The sequence below is a fragment of the Salvelinus alpinus genome, chromosome 2, assembly GCF_045679555.1.
Source record: "Salvelinus alpinus chromosome 2, SLU_Salpinus.1, whole genome shotgun sequence".
NCBI lineage: Eukaryota > Metazoa > Chordata > Actinopteri > Salmoniformes > Salmonidae > Salvelinus > Salvelinus alpinus.
The window spans coordinates 13835664-13855823 of NC_092087.1; the positions used below are offsets into that span (position 1 = coordinate 13835664).

At 40.0% G+C, this 20160-nt stretch overlaps 1 protein-coding gene across 7 annotated transcripts in view; it reads left to right on the forward strand.

The window, feature by feature from the left end:
• igfn1.1 (immunoglobulin like and fibronectin type III domain containing 1, tandem duplicate 1) overlaps positions 1-20160 on the forward strand; it is a 36897-nt gene that overhangs the window by 6918 nt on the left and 9819 nt on the right. For 2 of the 7 annotated variants that reach the window (XM_071367105.1, XM_071367115.1), the window contains exons 1-12: positions 142-309; positions 7800-7877; positions 9642-9686; positions 11125-11244; positions 12252-12391; positions 12707-12806; positions 12954-13044; positions 14543-14720; positions 14874-14987; positions 16128-16296; positions 16571-16843; positions 16991-17650. In XM_071367105.1, coding sequence (XP_071223206.1) covers positions 7826-7877; positions 9642-9686; positions 11125-11244; positions 12252-12391; positions 12707-12806; positions 12954-13044; positions 14543-14720; positions 14874-14987; positions 16128-16296; positions 16571-16843; positions 16991-17650 — 1942 coding nt within the window. In that variant the 5' untranslated portion in view covers positions 142-309; positions 7800-7825. Of the gene's footprint in view, positions 1-67; positions 310-7799; positions 7878-9641; positions 9687-11124; positions 11245-12251; positions 12392-12706; positions 12807-12953; positions 13045-14542; positions 14721-14873; positions 14988-16127; positions 16297-16570; positions 16844-16990; positions 17651-20160 lie in introns of those variants that run through there. The other 5 variants (XM_071367094.1, XM_071367111.1, XM_071367083.1 and 2 more) reach the window with 4 other exon arrangements.

Consider the following 20160-nt stretch of genomic DNA (forward strand, 5'->3'; position numbering starts at 1 on the left):
TATGGGAACCAGTTAATAAACATTACTGTATGAGGAGTGCCACTGTAAAGGAAGTGTTAGTTAGACCCACCTTTAGTGGGGCCCCCCTCTTCAACACCCACCCAACCAAACGTCTTTGGTGCGAACTCCTCAACACAAATACAAAAAAAACAACTCGTTTTGGCAGTCGCTGAGTCTTCAGGCAGAGACACACACGTTGCTCTTTAGGATTTATTACCGAGCACAACTTGGAACAGGCGCTCAAATATCAGAGTAGCCACAGTGTTGCTTGAAAGGAGCACAGCTGAGAGCATTGAGGACTGTAAGCAGGTAGGTCGTTCTTCCCTCCTCTCTGGCAGAATGGGGGGGTCGGACGAGATGGAACAGCATGGAGGGAAATACAACCTGGGCTTGTACCTTTTTTAATTGTGCCAGTATTGTTATTCTGTTATGTGACTTGAGGAAAGGTCAACATTCCATAATGTACATAAAGTAGTAGTAATACCGTTTAGTTGTTCTGGGAAACATAGTGATAATGCTATTCTGCATATGAGTATGTAAGCAGATGCTTGTATGACCACAGGGATTTTCAGTTGATATCGGAAGATTAGGGTGTAAAATAACTTCAGCAGGGCTGAATACCTTTAAAAGGTACATAAAAGACTTAAGGGTAGAGGGTATTAAATGTCGCAACTGTTTGCTTTCTGGTCTTTAAGTTTTAATGCCCTCTAATTTCAGTAACTCAAGTTACTGAATACCTCATTAAGTTAGTTACGGACATTCACTTGCTTATGTGTCTGACATACTGTACTGTACATTAGAATGGGATTCCATATGAAGAGGTACAGCTAACTTGGTGGTAATGCATAAAATCTTTTTAGTTGGGCATGTGTGTTCTACAGTTTGAATTTCACCCTTGCGGAATTTGTAGAGCTGGATCATAGACGTGAGGTCATAGCCGTGAGGTCATAGTTGTGAGGTTTGAGGGTGACGGCTAACTATAGATGGAGGTGTCAAATAAAAATGCAGCCCAAACATATATGATATGCCATAGTGGGCTGGTTTTATAGTCAATCCGCAAAAAGCTATTCTGTATTTAATACAATTTAGACAATACATATACATATATAAATATATATATATATACACATGAATGTGTGCCATTCAGAGGATGAATGGGCAAGATACAATTATGAAGTGCCTTTGAACAGAGTATTATAGTAGGTGCACTGGTTTGTGTCAAGAACTGCAACACTTCTGGGTTTTTCACACTCAACAGTTTCCTGTGTGTATCAAGAATGGTCCACCACCCAAAGGACATCCAGCCAACTTGACACAAATGTGGGAAGTATTGGAGTCAAAATGGGCCAGCATCCCTGCGGAACGCTTTCGAGAACTTGTAGAGTCTATGCCCCGACGAATTGACGCTGTTCTGAGGGCAAAAGGGGTGGGGGGAGGTGACTACCTAATGAAGCTGGTCGATAGAATGCCAAGAGTGTGTAAAGCTGTCATCAAGGCAAAGGGTGGCTATTTTGAAGAATCTCAAATAAATAAAAACATCTTTTTTTTAGGTTTGTTCAACACATGCTCCCTTCAAAGGCACTTAAATATTTTGGCTTGCCCATTCACCCTCTGAATGGCACACATGCGCCATCCATATCTCACTTGTCTCAGGGCGTAACATTTTTTTTTACCCGTTTCATCCCCTTCATCTACACTAATTGCATTATAGCTTTCACCTGGATTCACCTGGTCAGTCTATGTTACTCAGTGTGTACTGTATGTGTGTGAGAGTGCAAACATTTTTATGTCGGACTAACGATTAAGAAGATACTTGTATCTAAATTAACTATTGTTGTGTCATTTTACAGAAGCAGAAACAAAATAGAAGATACATGATTGTATTTGGAAACAATGCAGTAGAACAAAAGGAACATAACACTAACAAAATGTGTGTTATAATGGTGAAGCATGTGCCAAACATACCTTGAGTCTCTATTGTGGAATTTATGCATGAACTTGGCAGCTCCCTTAATTGAAAATAATTCAGAAAACCATTTGGCAATTCAAATACTACCCTTCAAATACAGCACCCGTCTGTCACCAAAACCCCTTGTCATCAAGGAACTGTTTTTTGTGAGTTATACAGCTGTGGTTAGTGTACGTGTGAAAAATCGCTGGGAGGGACACTTGAGATCCTCTCAGATGCCATTTCAAGTGTGAGGTCAACAGTGCAGTCAATGGTGGAAGACAGAGTTACTCAGACTTGTCTAGCACCATTTTAGCAATAAGTACGCGGGTCATTCCACGAAATGGGTGCATTTTGCGTCCCATTGCTTTATTAAAGCAGCAAAATAACTAGGCCTTTACAATGATGGTGAAACTGGTAGACATTTTTGGATTAAGCTTTCTGCCCATATCAGATATGTCTATGTCCTGGGAATTGTTCATGTTACTTACAACCTCATGCTAATCACATTAGCCTAAGTTAGCTTAACCGTCCCGTGGGGAGGACACCAATCCTTAAGTATTCTTAAGGATTGGCCCCTTTTTTTCAATGTTCACCTAAAATGACAAATGATATGTTTAAGTTAATTTCTTAAAAGTGTACTTGTCCAAAAGGCACCCATTTTGTGGAATGAGCCACGTGTGTTCGTTTGCTGTTCAGCCCTTCATGAGATCATTCTCACGGCTCACTGTAGGTTCAGCACACTGTCAAGCTGGTTGATTCATAGTGTAGCTTTATTCTGCCCCTAAATTAATGGCCTTGCTGCTGTAGTGTTACATAGCAAGAACGCACAGGCCTTTGTCAATCTTCCCTCTCAGGTGAAATTGACACAAGTTTACCTGCACACTATTACAACACTTCGTGGTGTTAGGACAGTGTGTGAATGTTTGCTACCAAGTGGATAAAGTTAAACATCACATTTACCAGTTAACAGGACATGGTAAATGGAGTCACAAAGATTATGAGGTTGAGTGCATTCCATCAAACCTGGACACTTTATTTGGAGTGTTGTTAATTAATTCAGTTTCATGACTGCACATTGAAAGTCAGGGCAGGGCTGCATCTGTTTTGTCTATCACTCTGTAATACAACACCTTTATGAGTTCATGTGAAACACCATGTGGAAACACCATTTGAAATATTTGCAAGAGGAAGGAGCTACAAGACAAAATTGCATCACTGATCCAGTATCAACACTATTTTATATAATTTAGATATAAAGTAGTCTAAGTAAGCACTTGTGTGACAATTATATAACAATGTACAAAACTAGTAACAAACATACGCCACAACAGGAGTAATACTGCACGTAAACACATACATACAAATAGACATACATTATCAAAAAAGAGGACTCTTCTTTCCATCAACAACAGCAACACATTTCAAGACAGCCTGCCTCCAGTGTGGTGAATTACTTATGCTGCCAGTCGTGGAATCTTGCCCCACATACTGGTTATAAAGCATGCCTCCTATTTCTCACTGCGACATAAATGTTACCTTTTATACAGCCACGTATCAGAGAAACAAGTGATTTTCTTTGTGATAGCACACAGCATGGCATAGCCTGGATCTACTGACCACCTTGGACTAGTAGGTAGCCTAGTGGTTAGAGCGTTGGACTAGTAACCGAAAGGTTGCAAGATTGAATCCCCGAGCTGACAAGGTACAAAATCTGTTGTTCTGCCCTTGAACACGGCAGTTAACCCGCTGTCCCTAGGTTGTCATTGAAAATAAGATTTTGTTCTTAACTCACTTGCCTAGTTAAATGAAGGTAAAATAAGCTCTGCAGAAGGATGCATATACTTTGGTGTCTATCAAAGGCGTTGGAGTTCATTTTTAGGCCCCCGGCAAGAGTCAAGACCACTGCTGGAGTCCAGCTCTGCTTCGGACAGTCTTCTTGGGAGTGTGTAATGAACTAAAAATAAAGCTGTCAATTTGAGTAATGGCACAACTTGTGTGTTTATTAAGATAGCCTGAGGTTCAGGGATGGATATTAATCTAGCCCTCGAGCCCGAGGTAATACTTTTCAGACCAGCCTAATAGAAATTGTGCCCAAGTAGACCGCCGGCTAGAGAAACTTTGTCTTTCAAATATTGCATGACACAGATTTTGGATCCTGTCTAGTTCAAATTGTGGTCTACTAGCCCGGCTGTTCAGTGCCGAAAATCCTTAAGTTCCATCCCTGCTGAGGCTGCTTGATGACTTAAGGAAAGATTCTATCAAACATGTTCTGCGCTTTTATTCTACAGATAGAGCACTTTAAATAAAAAAGTAATCTGCTCTAGTTTATTTTTTACACCTAGAATCTACCTGATTATTTACTATTAGGCGGTAACTAACTAGTAGCTTGTAACAATGGATACTAACTGGAACTTAATTGTTACTACAGTATATTGTACCAAATGGTACACATTGTTCATGATTCAATTAATTCCAACACAATCAAAAGTATACCGTATACCGGTCCCGTGTGGCTCAGTTGGTAGAGCATGGCGCTTGCAACGCCAGGGTTGTGGGTTCATTCCCCACGGGGGGACCAGGATGAATATGTATGAACTTTCCAATTTGTAAGTCGCTCTGGATAAGAGCGTCTGCTAAATAACTTAAATGTAAATGTATACTACCGTTCAAAAGTTTGAGGTCATTTAGAAATTCCTTGTTTTTGAAAGAAAAGCATATTTTTTGAACATTAAAATAACATAACATTGATCAGAATTACCGTGTAGACATTGTTAATGTTGTAAATTACGAATGTAGCGGAAAACGGCAGATTTTTTTTATGGAATATCTACATAGGCGTACAGAGGCCCATTATCAGCAACCATCTCTCCTGTGTTCCAATGGCACGTTGTGTTAGCTAATCCAAGTTTGTAATTTTAAAAGGCTAATTGATCATTAGAAAACACTTTTGCAATTATGTTACCACAGCTTAAAATTGCTGTTCTGATTAAAGAAGCAATGAAACTGGCATTCATTTGTGTGTTCGATTATAGGCTCAAAATGTCCAGAAACAAATAACTTTCTTCTGAAACTCGTCAGTCTATTCTTGTTCTGAGAAATGAAGGCTATTCCATGCGAGGAATTGCCAAGAAACTGAAGATCTCGTACAACGCTGTATACTACTCCCGTCACAGAACAGCACAAACTGTCTCTAACCAGAATAGAAAGAAGAGTGGGAGGCCCCGGTGCACAACTAAGCAAGAGGACAAGTACATTAGAGTGTCTAGTTTGACAAACAGACGCCTCACAAGTCCTCAACTGGCAGATTCATTAAATAATACCCGCAAAACACCAGTCTCAATCTCAACAGTGAAGATGCGACTCCGGGATGCTGGCCTTCTAGGGATGCTGTTCTCCATATCACCAACAAACTAACATGGTCCAAGCACACCAAGACAGTTGTGAAGAGGGCACGACAAAACCTATTCCCCCTCAGGAGACTGAAAAGATTTGGCATGGGTCCTCAGATCCTCAAAAGGTTCTACAGCTGCACAATCGAGAGCATCCTGACTGGTTGCATCACTGCCTGGTATGGCAGCTGCTCTGCCTCCGACCGCAAGGCACTACAGAGGGTAGTGCGAATGGCCCAGTACATCACTGGGGCCAAGCTTCCTGCCATCCAGGACAACTAAACCAGGTGTTGTCAGAGGAAGGCCCATAAAATTGTCAAAGACTCCAGCCATCTAAGTCATAGACTGTTGTCTCTGCTACCACACGCAAAGCGCCAAGTCTAGGTCCAAGAGGCTTCTAAAAAGCTTCTACCCCAAGCCATTAGACTCCTGAACACCTAATCAAATGGCTACCCAGACTACTTGCATTGCCCCCCCCCCCCCCCCCCCCCTCTTGTACACCGCTGCTACTCTCTGTTGTTATCATCTATGCATAGTCACTTTAATAACTCTACCTTCATGTACATATTACCTCAACTAACAAGTACCCCCGCACATTGACTCTGTACCGGTAGCCCCCTGTATATGGCCTTGCTATTGTTATTTTACTACTGCTCTTTAATTACTTGTAACTTTTATTTCTTATACGTATTTTTTTAACTGCATTGTTGGTAATGGGCTCGTAAGTAAGCATTTCACTGTAAGGTCTACACCTGTTTTATTCGGCGCATTTGACTAATAAAATTTGATTTGATTTGTACACTAAAATATCAGTTTTTTTACATTAAACAAATGTCCCCAAAATGAATTATTCACATCTGGTCCTTATAGTGTACTGCATACGTGAACACACACACTGTATGCTGCTCTGTCCCTAATATGTTGCTGATGCATTTTAAACATCCAACAGATGTGCGGGATTATGGCACCATGCAAATCATGCGAACACATAATGTTCAGAGTTTCAAATGTAAAACTGAGTCATCTGCACCACATGCTAAATCATATAGAACATATATAATATCTGAATATAAGGTTAAAAAATGCATGCAACCAGTCCTAGTTTAGAAACAAAATATAGTCACTACGTTATTTCAAGGTAATTCAGCTGTATAGCTGTATACCTAAGTTCTTTCAATAAATAACGTATCTTGTCATACGTTAACTTAAGATATCCTTAAGTATCACTTCAATGGTTCGGAAATATGAAACCAAAATGTTAATAATTATATAAGACCTGAAGCGGTAGCACTCACCTTACCGTATTTTCAAAGAATCTATGACGAGATGTAAAAATATGAGTTAACTTACCCTTAATAACTCCCCCCTCTTCAACCCCTAACCAATGAGCATTTTAAGGCTTGATGAGCAGAACAGCCGTTAGGTCAAATTTTACTACTACAACAAAAAAAGGAACGATACACAGAGTTATGTGACCTATTACATTCATAGACCAATGATACTGCTATGTCTCAAAAGTGCTGTCAGTCTGTATCTTGAAATCACTAGCATTTCTGTCTTTACAATCTGTGTCAGAGGACACCTGATGTACATTATAAATCAAAATCCTAATTTATCTTTGACATTTGACAAGCCAAACAACATATGCTATAAAACCAGGCAGGCAAGGATAGTATTGCTTTAAGAAAAATTGGGTGATTCAGATATTGCGTGAACACAATTCAATATTAAATTGTCAACATAAAATTGTTAAAAGCAATTCTCAAAACGTAGGATCAACTCTTAATCCTGTAGAATCATATTGACAAGTGATCTATAATCTGCAGAGAGCAGAGATCTTTGTTAGCTATGTTCCCTATTAACCATCTACAAATACCTCGATAATCTATAGCGCCCTCGGTGCCTCTGTTGCTACCCACCCCCTCTGCATATCCTCCCACAGTTTGGTTTAGTAGAGATTTCAACAACTGCAGGGCTCAATCAAAACATGTCAGCATCACATTCCTAGGATAGACATCGATCCAGTGGTTCGACACAAGGCCAATAGATAGATGTGTATTGCATGCTGCCTCTTACTGACTGGGTAGAATAACAGCATCACTTAATCAAGATTTCTCTTCCATTGCTAGCAGCTGCTTGGTACTGTATCATCTGGGAGGATGATACACTACCCCGATGATGTCATTTTGGGGTTTCTTTGATACGCATCCTTTTAATGAGATTAGAAATAGTTCAAACTAACACCAAACCCAAGTTTCAAGTGCCACCTGCTGGCTATTAGCTGAAGAGGAAAGAATGTCACTCATGTAAATGATCTCTTCTGAAACCACTGTTTTTTATTTTTATTTTGTCTCGTACCTAGTAGGCATCTCAATGACTGTAATCAGTGGTAGTGTAGTTCCATTCAACTTGACAGTTTTAACTCACATTCCTTTTCTCTGTGTGAATGTCTGTTACAGAGCCTTCTGATCCAAAATATACCAAGATGAAGGTGATGAAGTCGAAAGTGACAGATAAATCTGCCGAAGGGCAGAAGGGTAAGTGCAATGTGATGGATTTCTCCTCTGAACAGTCAAATCAAGACAGACAACCACCCAATGCAGTCACACACAGGCAAAGGGTAAATAACAAAAAAGGCAGGAATCATAGCCCATTATTGATTGTCAAGATATAGTTGCAGGCATAAAAATGTTAGGTTGTGCTGTATTGACAGAACAATTGTTGCAATGCGTGTGCAACACGGTACTCCAGCGTCTTTTACCGATAGTTCGCCAGTAAATCGAAGGTATGTAAAGTGTATCAATTGGACCTTCCAATACACAACTAAGAGAAGAGAAGAGAAGATATGAGATCATTTTCAGTACAGATGACATTTAGATCGTCATAAATGACAAGCTTCGTCAAGAACATCACCAAATAATGTCTTCTGCTCTTGTGCTATCGAGAGGAAGTTGAAGAGATCCTTCAATCATCTGGGCTTCCAAAATCATACAGGAGCACCCTGATTAAATATTAACAACACCTACTACAGTGTCAATTATACTAGGAATTAAGATATTGCCGAAAAGGACCATTCTCCAGACAAGCACATGAAGAAATACAAGCTGCTTGCTATTGCTTCAATCAGCTTAAAATGTGAAGTAGCAGTCAAATCACCATGTCAACCCTTCTAGTGAACCAATCATGTCAAACACTTCTCTGTCAACGCCATCATAAGGCAATATCACCAGGCAGTCATTGGGTGATATTGGAAAAGGAATGGGCATGAATATATTTCGGATTCAGCAGAAGAACGAAAAAGGAGAAGTTTATCGTGATTATGAAGAGTGAAGAATGAAAAGTGCTGTGAATTGTTTTATTTACTTGCAGTTTACAAAAGATACATCACAAAACTGTAAGACAACATGCTTATTCTAGAAAAACTAAACTGAAGAACTGATTTAACATCAAGAGAAATCTGTCAAACCTGTGCTGCATGCTTGACAACATATCTACTTAGTCAACAAATCTAAACAGAAGATTAAGTTTGAGATCATATTTGACCAGTAAACTGAAGCGTTTAAAGAATTTTCACTGTGGGGAAGATTGAAATGGGAAGACTGGACTCAAAAGATGGATGTCTGACAATAAACTGTTTGGTAGAAGACATAATCTGATATCTCATCTTCCTCAGCTGTTTTCCAACTCAATTTACAGCCAACTATTAATAACTGGCACAGAAAAGGACTCTCAACAGCCCAACCCTATGGACAACCACCACATATTAAATGGGACCTTATTGGATGCCAATGAGGACTGGCATATCTGATATCTGATACACCAAAGTTGGTCAGCAGATTTAGTATAATTTAACACCACTAGTTCTTAGTTAGTATTAATAGGCCATCGCCATAGAGAAAACATACCTTGTATGCTAAATATTAAAATATATAACTAAGACTAAGACAAGCAGCATAATAACTTATGAAACAATATAATTGCTGTTAATTCCATGATTTGATGTACTCAGAAATTCATAATGGTTACAAATGTATTTATACAATTAATCTTCCATACTTTTTCTTTCAAACATTTGTTCCATCAAATAATCTTCTGAAAAACCTTAGGATGTTGGTTCTCTCCAAGCTGTGTGTGTGTTGGATGTTTCCATTGTCCTTGTGTTTCATGTTAATCGTATCTATGTACATGTATGTGTGGATTCGTAATCCTGTCGAAGTTCCCAAGCCTCTCTCAGGTGCTTTTGTCAGGATTAATGTTTCCTGTGCTATGTCCTTTCTCTTGCTGTCATGTTGCTTGTAAAGTGGAAGGTGCTGGGGGTGCTATGGAAAAGCCCAACCACAAAAAAGGTATGCAAGAGAAAAGGAAACTCCAGCAACTTGAGTTTCCATTAATGTGTCTTTCTCATTGTACAATCTTAGAAAAAAGTTTCCACTGTGGAAAGGGTTCTACACTTAACCCAAAAGGCCTCCACATGGCACGTTTTTTTCTAAGAGAGCATACCTTATACTTTTTTCTGGGTGTTTTACTGTACCAAAGCATGGTGGATGAAAGTAAAGACTGTGTTGCATGTAGGCTACTGTATACATTATCATATGAATGGTGTAATTCCTGTATGTGTATGACTCAGGTTTTCAGCGTCACAACAGATGCACTTCATTGTAGAATTCTAAAGAAATGACAAATCCATTAATACTGACAAACTATCCTTAAAGGGCATTGCGGATGATTGCTATGAGGTCCTTATATTGTCTTGCAACCTAACTGTAGCTTGTGCAAGAGAATACAAGTTGAGTATGTGGGAGGACAGATTGGGCCCTTCATGACCTAGGTTTTAGGTTATGGGTTTCCAGAAAATGTTCTTACAGACAATTAACATCTGCATCAAAAATGTTTTGCTCATGATTACTCATCAGTGCTGTGGAATTATGTTCATGTTCAGTTACAGTAGTCAAGTAAAACAGAGAAATATGGATGGAAATAGGATGGATGACCAAACATAATTTGAAACAGTTGGGGTCAGATTGACTAAGTATCTGCAGCGGTGCTAATTGCAGCTGTTATAATAAAAATGAGACATCACATTAAAGCTGAAATCTGTAAAGGGGGCAACAGCACCACTGTTCGCCCCAGCCCCTTTGTTATTGTTTTGTTTTGTTGATGAAACAGAGATGAGCATCCAGCATCGTGGCATTGTTTGAAGTAACTTATTTGTTGATGCAATATCTCTAACAGGACATGGTGGTTTCACCAACTACAGATTTCAGCTTTAAAAGAAACATTTACAGTAACATAAATATTAAGAGAACAATGATGCATTGATCTAAAGTGAAAATAATCATACATCATGTTTTTTGCTTAGTTGGCTTCATTTTGGTATGAAAATAACACGTGCAAACTTTGCATATAGGTGTATTTTCTTGCTAGATGTGGCATGTGATTTAGGGCAGTATTCTCGACCTGACACTACTAGTCTACTCCATGTTTTGGTGTATCAGCCATTGCTTTAACAAGACTGTCTTGGGCTTATTAGTTGTACTATGACTACTTCTACAGTAATATTAGGTCCGAATATGGCCCTCAATCCCTTACATTCAAAAAGTCAAATATTACATGATATTAATGCATGTAATAATTCAGTGATTATAACTGTATTAGACATTATGTGTGTTAGATTTGGTCATCCATTAATGCAAATCTCAATGGTTTTAAGCAGTAAGTGCTAACAATGTAATCAAATAATTTTGCCATTTTCTAATGATGTATTCTTTGTGTGTGTGTGATCAGTCAAGAAATTCAGATCAAAAGTCCCTGGAGTTATGATCACGCAGTATGTGGAGGAAATACCAGAGGGGAAAAGCCACCCTGACTTCACACGCAAGCCCATCGCATTAACTATTCAGGAGGGTAAGGAACAGTTAATTATGTAATATTCTGCATTAACAGGCATAGCTATCCTATTATACTGCAATAAATGTTGTGTGTTCTGCTATTGCCTTATAAACAAAGGGGGGGGGGGGGGGGGGTACAAATGTATTATTCCAAACTGCAGGAATTGGGTCAACCAAAATGGGAACAGTGACCCACTGCAGCGGGGGTGCTGATGGGATTAACACATGTGGTCCTCTGTAGCTCAGTTGGTAGAGCATGGCACCTGCAATGTCAGGAGAGTGGGATTGATTCCCAGGACCTCCCATAAGTAAAAAAATATATATATAAAATGCACACATGACTGTAAGGTGCTTTGGATGAAGGTGTCTGCTAAATGGCATATATTATATTATGTCCTGACTAAGACAAGCAGCAGAAGGACATGTAGGGATAGTCCCGATTGCATTACTTTACATCTCAGTTGAGACATTTATATCATTTGGAGTAGGTTCCACAGGCTTCAGGCCATGACATGTGACAGTGGTCATAAGGCATGTGATGTATGGTGGAGTCCACAAAATGCAATCCTTACAGACGGCTCATATCAACTTCATTTGCAACAGAAATGAAATGTAGACTCTACATAATTTATGATTATGATGACCTTCTATGCCCTACCCACTCACATACCAAATCCTTATTTAACCTTGCACACTTAGATTGGTGACACAACCTTTAATAGAGGCAGTCTGTTAAGCTCCTTATTAAAGCATATGCCATAATTAACGCCTAGCTCTTTCATCATTGGGGGTAGTTGTATAACAAATGTTACACATCATATTTGGTGAAAATGCAATGTATTCAATAACATACCAAACAAATACAGTCCGACCTATCGCACTAATCCTTATGTAAAATTGTATCACCAAAAGGATGGACTAATTATACACCCAAATACGGACATATACTGGACATCAGAATAAAACACAATGGTTCAAATTGCTACTATTTACGAGTATTCTATGACTCTAATCACAAATCAGGCAAGTTCGGGGTGTTCAAAGCCATTGTGCATGGTGAACCTACACCCAAAGTGACATGGAACCGAGCAAATGGAAAGATAGACGATCCAGAGAAGTTCCAGAGCAAGTATGACGAGGCGACTGGTGAACACACCCTAGAGGTAAGCATGTTTATCACCAGTCAGCACCAACTGGTTCTTATACTCAACAATAAAGGGGACATGTTGTCAATTTCAGTTCCATCAAATGCTGCCGAATCTCTTGACTTCTACACGTCCCCACCCTTTTTACTCCAACCTTTATATTTCAACCCTTTAACATGAAAAAATGTATTATAATAATTATTGGTTAAATTCCTGGATTTTCAAATAAATAAAGCAATTACCCTTGAAGTATATTTCAATAGATTTGTTTTATAGACCTTAACAGCAGTCGATGGGAAGTACGTAGTTAATACATTATCAGTTTGCCTACAGATCCCCAAAGTAAGTGCAGAAGATGCCGACACCTACAAATGCTTTGCAACAAATGAGTATGGAAAGGCTGTTTGCACTATCCAGCTGAATGTCATTGAAGGTAGGACATACAAAAAGAGAATTCTAACACATCTAATCTAAACCTCTCTTAACCAATATTTATCTTGTCATGCAAGTGCATTCTAATGATTTAAAAAAGAATGATCAACACTTTAAGACATAAACATTACGAATCGTTTCTGTCCAGTTGGATTCAAAAAGACAAAGGAATTAGCCAAGTCCAAAGAAGAAAAAGAAGCACTCAAACCTGGGTCTTTTAGAACAATGTTGAAGAAGCGGTAAGAGAATGCATTACATTGTACTCTATTAACAGGTTGTGTAAATAGGTCTTGAACAGGTATTTTAGTGGTTAAAATTCTGTTTTCTAACTCCTAAACCTTTCAAACAGACAACCTAAACCTCTAAAAAGAAGGTAACAATAAGTTAAAGCTCTCTGATTGAAAAGGGTTCAAGTCTGGAAAAAACGCCCTAAGTGACAGAGGGAAACACGATGCTGAATAGATTTGTATAACAGGAGACAATTAATTAATAAAGCAGACTAAATACAGGCTGCAACTCTGCAATAGCAATTCAAATGAATGCATGCATGGTAAATGATCATCCTGTGTGACTAAACACCTCTCTCTGCAACTGAATCCTGGACTTCCTGACGGGCCGCCCCCAGGTGGTAAGAGTAGGTAACAACACATCCACCACGCTGATCGTTAACACAGGGGCCCCTCAGGGGTGCGTGCTCAGTCCCCTCCTGTACTCCCTGTTCACTCATGACTGCATGGCCAGGCATGACTCCAACACCATCATCAAGTTTGCTGATGATTACCAACAACGATGAGACTGTCTATTGGGAGGAGGTCAGAGACCTGGCCATGTCGTGCCAAAACAACAACCTGTCCCTCAACGTGATCAAGACAAAGGAGATTATTGTGGACTACAGGAAAAGAAGGACTGAGCACGCCCCCATTCTCATCGATGGGGCTGCAGTGCAGCAGGTTGAGACCTTCAAGTTCCTTGGTGTCCACATCACCAACAAACTATCATGGTCCAAACACACTAAGACAGTCGTGAAGAGGGCACGACAAAGTCTATTCCCCCTCAAGAGACTGAACAAATTTGGCAATGGTCCTCAGCTCCTCAAAAGGTTCTACAGCTGCACCATCGAGAGCATCCTGACTGGTTGCATCACTGCCTGGTATGGCAACTGCTCGGCCTCCGAATGCAAGGCACTACAGAGAGTAGTGCGTACAGCCCAGTACATCATTGGGACCAAGCTTCCTGCCATCCAGGACCTCTATACCAGGCGGTGTCAGAGGAAGGCCCTAAAAATTGTCAAAGACTCCAGCCACCCTAGTCATGGACTGTTCTCTCTGCTACCGCACAGCAAGCAGCTTCTACCACCAAGCCATAAGACTCCTGAACAGCTAATCAAAGGGCTACCCAGATCCCTATTTTACGCTGCTGCTACTCTCTGTTTATTATCTACGCATAGTCACTTTTGTACTCTACCTACATGTACATATTACCTCAATTACCTCGACTAACATTGACTCTGTACCGGTACCCCCCGTATATACCCTCGCTATTGTTAGTTTACTGCTGCTGTTTAATTATTTGTTACTTTTATTTGATATTTTTTACTTATTGATTTTTTACTTGACACTTTTATTTCTTAACTTTTTAAAACATTCTAGGTTATGCACTTTTAAATAAGCATTTCACTGTACACCTGTTGTATTCGGCACATGTGACAAATAACATTTGATTATATTTGATCTGCAGTGGAGATGTCCATGAGCAAAAGCCACTCGAATCTGAAGAGAAAGTTTGGGAGATCCTGATGAGTGCCGACAAGAAAGATTATGAACAAATCTGTGCTGAATACGGCATCACTAATTTCCGTGGGATGCTGACAAAACTGGCTGAAATGAAAAAGGAGAGAGAGGTGGAACAGGCACAGGTATAGTACTATGGAATATCTTTTTACTGGTATTATTTTGAAGAAAACACCAATAAACTAAAAGGGGAAATGTGTCAGTTACCTGTTTGATTTTTCAAAGATCTTATGGTTTCTCAGTCATTTTACCGTACCTTTTATATTTGTCTGTTTCAGTTTATTGAACATATCAGTTCGCTCAAACACATCGGAGTCAATGCTGATGAAAATGCAACATTTGAAATTGACATGGATCTTAAAGATGCCAGCAGCAGGATTTTCCTCTACAAGGTATGAAAGCTCATACCACCTGTTCAATACCTCTCCTGTTTATTTCATTTACATAAGTATTCAGACACTTTATTCAGTACTTTTATTGAAGCACCTTTGGCAGCAATTACAGCCTCTAGTATTCCTGGGTTTCTGTCTCGCCACTTTACCATAAAGACGTGATTGGTGAAGTGTTGACAAGATGGTTGTCCTTCTGGAAGGTTCTCCCATCTCCACAGAAGAACTCTGGAGCTCTGTCAGATTTACCATTGGGTTCTTGGTCACCTCCCTGACCAAGGCCCTTCTCCCCCGATTGCTCAGTTTGGCCGGGCAGCCAGCTCAAAGAAGAGTCTTGGTGATTCCAAACTTCTTCCATGTAAGAATGATGGAGGCCACTGTGTTCTTGGGGACTTTTATGCTGCAGAAATGTTTTGGTAGCCTTCCCCAGATCTGTCCCTCGACACTAATCATGTTCTGGGAACTCTACGGACAATTCCTTCGACCTCATGGCTTGGTTTATGCTCTGACATGCACTGTCAACTGTGGGACTTTATATAGACAGGTGTGTGCCCTTCCAAATCATGTCCAATCAATTTAATTTACCACAGGTTGACTCCAATCAAGTGGTAGAATCATATCATGGATGATCAATGGAAACATGATGTACCTGAACTAAATGTATAGTCTCATAGCAAAGGGTCTGAATACTTATAAAATAAGTTTCAAATACCTGTTTTTGTTTTGGCATTATGGGGTATTGTGTGTAGATTGATGAGAATTTTTATTTATTTAATCCATATGTAACTTAACAAAATGTGGAAAAAGTCAAGGGGTCTGAATACTTTCCGATAGCACTGTTTCTACTTCCCCAGACTCAGATGAACTTTTGGATACTATTTTTATGTCTCTGTATACAGTTTAAAGGAAGTTGGCAACTAAATTTAGCGCAAATGCTAAGTAGATTTAGCGCAATGACAGGAAGTCTATGGGAACAGCTGTCGACTTCCAGTCACTGTGCTAACGCTATTTAGCATTGGCTCACAAAACTACCTCGAACTTCCTTCATAATGGACGCAGAGACATAAAACTGGTATCAACGAGTTCATCTGACTCTCGGAAAGTAGATAAAAATAAGATAAAAACGATATATATACTCTGCAGGATGGTGTTATGGTTCCTTACACCGTTGAGATGGAAGAAGAAATGAAGCACCAACTGAAACGAGTTGGCAAAAAGTTCATTTTCACTATCAAAAATCTAGACCCGGAAGATGCTGGTCTCTATTCAGTGGATGTAGAGGGAGTTAATGTCTTCTCCACCGATTTCAAAAGTGAGTACAAATGCAAATCGCAGTCTAAATAGAGACTAGAAAAAATGCTACAATAATATGATTATTACAAAATAGTTAATGATACTATGTGGAATTAAAGCTAAACAAGAGCAAATACATCATACTATACATTTAGGGAACTACAGTATTCAAGGACTAGAACTGCAGTATTTGTAAAATTGGTGTTTGAAGAATTTGACAAGCATGACAAAATTATTGTGTGAACTAGATGGGCTTAGTATGTATTATTCCCAACTCTCTATCCATCTTTCAGTTCCACCTGTAAATTTCGCCGTCAAAATTGAGGAGGTGAAGGCAGAAGAAAGACAAGATGCCATCTTCCAGTGTGTCTTAACGGCACCTATGGCTGAGATTAATTGGATGGGCAAGAGTGCCCCGATAGAAAATAATGACAAATTTGAAATCACAGTGTCTGAAGACAAGCTCATTCACAAGTTGTTAGTGAAGGATTGTCAGCCTTTGGACGCTGGTATCTACGCAGCTGTGGCAGGTATCCATTCCTGTAATGCCTGGCTTGTGGTGGAAGGTGAGGTTTTTCAAATTTCTCATGGAATGTTTTTGAACAATCTTTCAGCATATCAGTTATATTCATAAACCATATAAATGAACGGTGAATCACACACACGTCACTGGCTACCATTATATTAAATAGCTCGCAAATTCTCTGATTTAGTTGACAAGAACCCTGCAAACAAAGGCAAGAAGATAGCTCGCAAAACAACCCAGGCTGGAGGAGGTGATTTGGATCTGGAGAAAATAGCAAAGGAGCAGGCGGAAAAACACAAGAAAGACATGGAAGAGAGGATGGCGGAAGCAAAGATAAAGGCTGCCGAGAGAGGGGTCACTGACGCAGCCGCCCAGGCTGAGAAGGAGGCCGCTGATGCAGCCACCAAAGCCGCCAGAGAGGCAGCTAGGGCTGCGGAAGCTAAGGCTAAGGCTAAGGCAGAGAAAAAAGCTGCTAAATTAAAAGATGCTAAGGAGAAAGCAAAGGCAAAGAAGAAAGCCTCAGGTGGTGGAGCTGCAGGAGGTGGGGCTGCAGGTGCAGGCGCTGCAGGTGGTGGGGCTGCAGGTGCAGGAGCTGCAGGTGCTGAAGGTGCTGGAGCTTCAGGTGCTGGGGCTGCAGGTGCTGGGGCTGCAGGTGGTGGGGCTGCAGGTCGTGGGGCTGCAGGTCATGGGGCTGCAGGTGGTGGAGCTGCAGGTGATGGGGCAGAGGGAGATTCTGGATCGGAATACGAAGACATAGTAGTAAGCACAGATGAGTCTGATGAGGAAGATGGAGCCACAAAAACAAAGCGTGTGAGAAGCGGCAAAGTTGTTCCAGACACGTTCATAGGTAAGAAACTATTTCTTCCACTGATAAGATTTTGAAGTAGTTTAAATGGAAGACATTGTGGCCAGTTTCCCGGACACAGATTTAGACAAAAGAACACGTTCAATGGAGATTCTCCTTTAAGCATGCTTTTTAGTTCTGGGAAACTGGCCCATAGAGTATATCCACTACACTAAGTATAGTTCACCCAGATGTCATATTTCTATGACTGGGATGACTGTCTCAAGGTCATTAACATCCGATTGTAATTGAAGTCACTGATTGACCATAGAGGATTAATTTAGGTAGGGTAACCTCTAAAAGCACTACTTAAATGAATACTTCGGGATTTTGGATATTAGGCCCTTTATCTATTTCACCTGAGATGAATTTGTGGATACCACTTTTCTGTCTCTGTGTCCAGTAGGAAGGAAGTTAGAGCCTATGCGAGCTTATGTGAACCTAACCCGAGTGGCGCAGCGGTGTAAGGCGCTGCATCTCAGTGCTACAGGTGTCACTACAGTCACCCTAGTTCAAATCCAGGCTGTATCAAAACCGGCCGTGATTGGGAGTCCCATAGGGCGGCGCACAATTGGTCCAGCGTTGTCCTGGTTTGCCCGGTGTAGGCTGTCATTGTAAAATAAGAATTTGTTCTTAACTGACTAGCCTAGTTAAATAAAGGTTAAATGTAAAAAAAGAACCATGTTAAATTTTTTTGCCAACAAGCGTTAGAACAGTGACTTCCATCCATTGTGCTAACTCTAGTTAGTAACTTCCTTCAAACTGCATGCAGAGACATAAAAATGGTATCCACGAGGTTATCTGGGGAAGTAGATACAGGGCCTCATTGCCAAAATCCCAAAGTATCCCTTTAAGAAGTACCTACCATTAAAAAACAAGTAAAGGACACACACCCCTGACAAGTCAACTAAGATAAAAAATCATCTAAGATACTTGTTGCTGTATGCATCCATTTTAAAAGGATTTTTTTTTGTTATCGCTTTGGCTTCCAGTCTTTATTTTCTGCTTTTGCATCCCATAATGTTATTGTAATCATACTTTCGTAATCATGCTATCGCTATTTGTGTTACCATAATTGTGTTTGCAATTGTATTTATTATTATACTGATTATAAAACATTAGAAAACCTTATCAGCCAAGACAATAGCATCCACTTACAGTAAGAAACTACATCCATGTTTGTAACAACTGACATACAGTACCAGTCAAAAGTTTGAACACACCTACTCAATCAAGGGTTTTTATTTAGTTTGACTATTTTCTACATTGTAGGATTATGCTGAGCACCAAAAAAGTGTTAAACAAATCAAAATACATTTTATATTTGACATTCTTCAAAGTAGCCACCCTTTGCCTTGATGACAGCTTTGCACACTCTTGGCAGTCTCTCAACCAGCTTCACCTGGAATGCTTTTCCAACAGTCTTGAAAGAATTCCCACATATGCTGAGCACTTGTTGGCTGCTTTTCCTTCACTATGTGGTCCAACTCATCCCAAACCATCTCAATTGGGTTGAGGTCAGGTAATTGTGGAGACCAGGTCATCCGATGCAGCCTTCCATCACTCTCCTTCTTGGTCAAATAGCCCTTACACAGCCTGTAGGTGTGTTGGGTCATTGTCCTGTTGAAAAACAAATGATAGTCCCACTAAGCGCAAATCAGATGGGATGGCATATCACTGCAGAATTATGTGGTAGCCATGCTGGTTAAGTGTGCCTTGAATTCAAAATAAATCACAGACAGTGTCACCAGCAAAGCACCCCCAGACCATCAAACTTCCTCCGCCATGCTTCACGGTGGGAACCACACATGCAGAGATCATCCGTTCACCTACTCTGCGTCTCACAAAGACACGGCGGTTGTAACCAAAACTCTTACATTTGGACTAATCAGACAGATTTCCACTGCAGATTTCCACCGCAAGCATGCCCATTGCTTGTGTTTCTTGGTCCAAGCAAGTCTCTTCTTCTATTGGTGTCCTTTAGTAGTGGTTTGACCATGACCATTAGCAGCAATTTGACCATGAAGGCCTTGTTCACGCTGTCTCCTCTGAACAGTTGATTCCACAAACAAGGCACACCTGTTAATTGAAATGCATTCCAGGTGACTAACTCATAAAGCAGGTTAAGAGAATGCCAAGAGTGTGCAAAGTTGTCATCAAGGCAAAGGGTGGCTACTTTGAAGAATGTCAAATATAAAATACATTTGATTTGTTTAACACTATTTTTGGTTACTACATTATTCCACAATGTAGAAAATAGTAAAAATAAAGAAAAACCCTTGAATGAGTAGGTGTGTCCAAACGTTTGACTGGTATTGTATATTATTGTCAAAGGAGATGCAACATCTAATTATGTGATTAGCTTGCACATTTTGGCATATTGTAGTTTAAATGATTATTAATCAACATCAGTTCATGGAACATGGTCTGATTTGATCATATTAATGTACTAGCAAACCAACTTCATTACAAATGAGTTTGCCTTTAAAATAAATATAAAATTCACAAGGTAA